Source organism: Glossina fuscipes, unplaced genomic scaffold, assembly GCF_014805625.2.
Source record: "Glossina fuscipes isolate IAEA_lab_2018 unplaced genomic scaffold, Yale_Gfus_2 73, whole genome shotgun sequence".
Lineage (NCBI taxonomy): Eukaryota > Metazoa > Arthropoda > Insecta > Diptera > Glossinidae > Glossina > Glossina fuscipes.
Genome location: NW_023998436.1, coordinates 1,309,406 through 1,315,804, shown reverse-complemented (window position 1 = coordinate 1,315,804; position 6,399 = coordinate 1,309,406). Strand labels below are relative to the sequence as shown.

Sequence of the window (6,399 nt, the reverse complement as noted above, 5' to 3'; positions counted from 1 at the left end):
CAAGAAAATTATATTCGGCGGAGTCCAAATCTCGCATATCCATCACTCGGCACACATTCCGGGTATTATTAAGAAAAAATTCATGGCGGTGTCTACCATATTCATTTTAGAATTCAGTCGCACTCAAAGATATCTTAGATTGGAACTGAAGTCGATACTGCGACTAACAACCTGACTGCCTTCGAACACTACAAGGGTACATTGTGTTTGTGCGGATGTATGCCTAGAAGAATATGAGGAAGGCGCACCTTTTATTGTACGGAATCATTTAGAATAATTTTCTGAATCGATTTAACCTTGTCTGTCCGTCTAGTGTTGTTTTGTTCAACCTGCAGGCCGTTTGAGATATTTTGATGAAATTCGGCACACTGAAGGGTTGAGGCTCAGGCACGAGGACTGTTGGAAATTATTCCGATCGGCCCATTTTTTCGACCACTATCCCTATATCTACTTGTTTTGAAAGTTGTTACATGAATAACCGTAGGTATGGTATATCACGGTATATCACGGTGTTCCATGGCCAACTATTGTGTTTTTACTTGTTTGTTGTTGCAAACAAAAATGTTTTTTTTAAGGCTTTTCGTTTCAGTTAATTACCAATTGATTGCCTTGTCATTGTATTTATTGAAAAGCGAATAACTTCCCAAAATGATTTTTATGATTTTCCAGAAGTGACGAATAAAAATATGTATTTTTTATGTAATGTTTTTTTTTTTCAATTCTTGATTTTCAAAGCATATTATAGAAAATAAACTTGTCATTTATTGTTTTCTCAAGTGAATATGAAACTATTCAGTTTAGATTTCATTTTCAAAGGAATTCAATGAAGACGTTAAACCTTTTGTCACGGTAAACTGAACACGTACGTATCGTCAATATATACAAAGCATGTTTAGATTTTGTGCGAACAATGCACAGTAATATAACGATAGTTGACTCTGTTAAATTACACTTACCTGCGCATATTTTAATTGAAGTCACGTTTCTATGTACATATATATACATATACATATCGTTTCGTTTTCCTGTATAAGTTTAAATTCGAAGAATATATGAATTGTTTTGTCTCTAATAATTTCATTTTTCCCATCGATTAGGTATTTTCTTCTTTTTCTTTTTTTTTTTTTTTTACAAATTTCCTTTTCGCGTGACTATACATTCAAAATGTACTCTAATCTCAATTACTTTTAGACAAAACTGTCAATTTCAGCGATTTCAGGCGAGACAATGTTTCAAAAAGTAAGCAAAACGTTTGCTCGCAAAGATGCATCCCCCCTAACTCACTTATAGCTTACCGCGTCGGGCTAGGCCGATTATAAATACCCTACCCCACATTGTCTAACACAGTTCTTATTTTTGCCATAGAACACAAAAATTATAACATGTTTTTATGGGAATGTGCATTAAAAATTAGACTTTTTAGCAAATGGAGTCTGGCGTTTCGTTAGAACGATTGTATCATTTTTTATGTTACATTGTTATTATGATATAATTTTCATCATGAAGCATTGAAAATTATACCTTTTTTTCGTTATATGAGAGGGGATTCGAAAATTGCCTCAGCCATTTTCGCATTAACTTAGAATACCGAAATATTACTGCTTAGCCACTTTTGGCGAGAACTTTTGAAATTTGCCATTTTTTTGCATATAGCGACATTACGGAATAGGTCGTTATATAGAACAGTGTTCGTCTTTAGGTCAAAATACATCACTGCGACACAAATGCGATCTGCAGCTTGAACGCAAATTTACATGGACAGATATAAGACGGACAGAGGGACAGACAGGTTTAAATTAATTGAGATTATGATTGCGAATCGATCGGTATAATAAAAGATGTCTATCTTAAACTCTTCTGTTGTTACTTACGTCCGCATTAATTTAACATATCCTGTACCACAAGTGGTGTAGGGTATAAAGATTAATAAATTAAATATCCTGAAAGTTATACCTTATTTTCGTGCAAAGGTACAACAATATTTATCATCTGTTTCCGTCATAAAGAACTATATATTAGGCCTTGTCGCCTTGTAAGGGCTTATGTTTCATGAAAATCCGTACATATATACATATATAGATCAAAGTAATTGAAATTACCTACCGTTAATGTTACTACCGTTAACGCTTATGCCAAATTGAACTATGTCAAATTGCCATTATGAACTATCAAAAACTTTTTTCCAAAAGTCTTTCTGTTCATAAAAAAGAGAAAATTTTTATAGAGTAGGGTCCAAAAAGTAGATCCATCCATTAGTCCATATTATGTTAGGTACGGCAATTTGCAAGTCACTGGAAAGGCTATATTTTTATGAATGAGGCCTTTCCTCTAAAAACGGATCAAAGGTAGACTGACGGATATGGTTGAATTGATTCAGAATTTTACCTTGACTAAGAATATGGATATTTTATATACTTATACTGATAGCTTTCCGTTAATCGAAAATTTTGTTTTTATTTGTTTTTCGTTAGCTGACTAATCACATAGGACGGATGTCATCTATATGTGTAAGACATGTGTAGGTCAGAAGGGAGTGGAAAAAGAAAGCAAAAGAGACAAAAAGTATTCATAGTTTAGATATTTATATTTAGAGTCTTATGCTGATCAAGAATAAACATATTTTGCATACGTATATTGAGATTTTTACGCTAATCAAGAATATGGATTTCTTATGTATTTGTATTCAGAATTTAATGCTAATGAAGTATATAAAATATATCTTATATCTTATATACTCATATTGCGAATCTTAGGCTAATCAAAATATTAAAGATTTATACTATGGCGCGTATTTTTGGAAGGCTAAATATAATATATCCTCAATCTTAGATGACGTATTTAATAATAACTTTCCAAGTGAACAAAAGACTATATGATATTCTCATTTAAAACTTGCGCCTTATGAAAATAGATTAATGCGATTTGATCTACCCACACCGGAAAGAAGGCATGAGATGTTGCGAATTGTCTTAAAGGTATAACATCTTCTCCGTTTTTACGTCAGAGAATCTCGTTTAAGGTGACTACTAGATTTGCGAGCCACTGCGAAGCAATTTATTTGCCTCACCGCCGCACCAACTACCAATTTCAGAACACCTTCCGGATGCTTTGTATGATGTAAAATACTAATCTTTATTTGTTTGATTCGTCATCGAATTGTGCGCGTATCATCAAGGATATTCTTCCACGGATATGTCGCTTAATAGATTTATTTATAAAGATCCTTCGTTTTATTCGAACGATTAAATGAATCCAAACGCACGTACATGTCTTTCTTTCTGTTCACTATAGGTATTCATTCAATTACTCGTAACATATTTTTTGCGATCTATAGCAATATGTATTATTTTGCTCTCGCTATCATATTTTTACCCGCATTTCTAAGATACTTTGTACCAGTTGATAACTTTCATATGTACATGAATAAGTAAATAAATAATTGGCATACGTATGACAGCACAAACATACACTCGTATTTGATACGATATGCAACATTCATCGAACAAATTGTTTTTCGCTTTACGCTACTATCCGATAGCACACACAACTAAATTGCTAAATTCTAAAAAACTTTGCCCAAGCGGAATGAAACACCTTCTTTTGTTTTATTTAATATTTTGAGCTATAAACAAATTACATTATGTATGTATGATACCATGCAATGCCCAATACCATAAACCTATATATATTACAAAAAAATTCGATCTAACTTAAATGTATCATATTTCTTTATTAGCATGAGATATTTCTCCTCGCTAGGCTGAGAGAGATATTTTGGAAATAATTGCATCGATTGTATTGATATAAATTATTACAGAATTATTGCAGAGATAATATATCATCAAAATGCAGTCGATTAAACCTAACGAATTACCACAAAATCCCTATGAACGTTCAAATATATTTGCACGTTTGTGTTTTTTGTAAGTATTCTCTTCATTCAACTTATGCTTATGCTTATTATGTAATCATTTTTACTAAATTTTCTCTCTCTCCTCTTTTTTTTCCTTTTTAGTTATACACTACCAACGTTTTTTAAGGGAAGGAAAAAAACATTGGATACAAAAGACTTATATAGAGCTTTAAAAGAGCATAAAGCAGGTACATAAACTTATTGAAATAATTGCCTTGAGAATTATTATTATCACTTATTATCAAAAAACAAAAAAAAAAACAAAAAAAAAACAATAAAATATTATTCAAAACAATTTATATGTTTACATTATGTATTATATAAGTATATGCATGGAGCTGGAGCATGTGTATGGAGAATATCAAGCTCATGTGTTAAAAAAAATTTTTTTTATGAAATTTTTATTGTATGCATATATAAATGAAATAAAAACAATTTAATAGGGGAGTATTTTTAGTTGAAATATTTTTAATAATTTCAAAAATGATTCTCTTATCTGTACTTATCAGAAAGGTTTTTTCTTTTCTTGCTTTTAAAAGGAAATAAAATTGGAATGAAAGCAGTTTTCATTAATCTTTTAATTAGCGCACAGTTGTTTTTCAATTTTTATAGAGCTTCGAGGAATGCGTGAACAAGTTATCGCATTGATTTATTTGTTTAGCTCCCTTATTTAACATTAGAAGCATGCAATAAAAAGTTTACTTCACTTTACTACCTTACTTTGATACGACCCGCAAATATCCTTTTTGAAGGAAAACATTTATTTATTAAAAAAAAAAAATTATTATGAAAACATTAATTTTTGATAATATTCAAAATTATTTAAAATAAATTAAAATATTATACTATGGTGTGGCGCTTTCTCTATGCTATTTCGTCTATTACAGTTACTCATATAGCGAGTTTTCAGAATAAGTCTTTATACGGGCAACGGCCGAAAAAGTGGTCCGATGCGAACCAGTTTTAATAGCTTTGGACCTTGTGTCAGACCACGTTGGTGTACCATATGTCATGGAAATATCACGTTGGTTCAGCACAATAAAACAAGACAGATAGACAGACGATCGATGCAAAAGGTAGTGCTGAATTCATCGATATAATAGAAGCTGAGTCTATCTGATGTCCTTTTGGATGTTGGACACATCCGGATAACTTCATTGCTGTGCTGATAAGAAGGGGGCAGAAGTTCTCGCTTCAGTTCCCATTTTTAACGGAATAAAAAATGACATCCACGGCTTTGTGCTTTGAAGTGGATTGAACGGCACCTTGTAAATAACTGAAGCTTATATCGTACAAAAATCATGGTCAAAGTTATCTATAATTGAAATTGAATTGAAATTTCGGGAGAAATCCACACAACAGGCAGATTTTATAAAGCAACCAATTTCAATGCCGTTAAGTTACTTGCACACCTAATAGGTTAGGAATGTAAGGTGATAAATTCCAGTCTTCTAATTAAATTTTTCCGTGAAAAGTCTAAAAGTCCGAAAAGATTGATAATAAAGCAAAAACCATGTTGCAAAGGGTCTTTGACTTTATCGGAAAGAATTCTTTGCAAGCGTTATAAACAGTTCGAAAAAGGCCGAGAACGAGTTGAAGACGATGGTCCATGACGACCACCAACCGTAATGGATGAAAGCCACGTCAAACAAATCGAAGAATCGGTGTTCAAAACCGTCAATTAACAACTTGCCACCTTGCTGAAGCTGTTGGCATTTCAAGCGAATCAGTCAACAACATTTTAAAAGAAATTTTGATCCCAACGTGCCAAACCTCACTCACTTAATTTCTTCATATCATTCCAAAACCAGTATACTCACTTAATTTAGCCCAGAGCCGATAGCCTGTGTTGCTGGTGCTCAGTGTCTTTTTTTAGTCTAAGAATTCATTTCGTTAGTCTAAAATTAAATAATAATAATAATAATTTAGCCCAATTTGATTTCTGGCGATTTTCTTTACTCAAGAGAATACACCGTGGGCAAGGTTTTGCCTCGATTGAACAGATACACGCTGAATAGGAGAAAGCTTTGAAGGCTATTTCAGAAACCTCAATTTTTGCTAATGTGATCTTTCAGGGAGAAAATCGGCAATAAAATTGCCTAAGAATCTACCAGACCACTTCGCCCACAATTATTCACTCGTTTTGGCCATAATACATCTACAATTACAAATTATTTTCACGCAAAGGCTAGAAATTAGACATTCGTCCCACGTAAGAGCTTGCTTTTCATGGTAACCTCTATATATATTAGAGTCTAAAAGATTGACCTACGTCGTTCGAATTGCGTACCGTTTTTTTTTTTCTAAATTTTCATCATAAAATGTTAAAAATTAAATATTTTTCTGAATGGCTTACTGTTCATGAGAAATCGTATATGAAGTGGTATCCAAGAAATAGACGCACCTGGTTCAAGTATGTTCCACTTTATTTTTATGCCAAGTTACTATCATGAACAAATTTTCAGCACAAAACATTGAGAATTAGG

General features: G+C 32.4%; 1 protein-coding gene across 1 annotated transcript in view; it reads left to right on the top strand.

Moving 5' to 3' along the window:
• Positions 1 to 3,846: 3,846 nt before the first annotated feature.
• LOC119638101 (probable multidrug resistance-associated protein lethal(2)03659) overlaps positions 3,847 to 6,399 on the top strand; it is a 16,996-nt gene continuing 14,443 nt past the window's right edge. Inside the window, exons 1-2 of the mRNA XM_038034726.1 lie at positions 3,847 to 3,923; positions 4,016 to 4,101. Coding sequence (XP_037890654.1) covers positions 3,847 to 3,923; positions 4,016 to 4,101 — 163 coding nt within the window. The remainder of the gene's footprint in view (positions 3,924 to 4,015; positions 4,102 to 6,399) is intronic.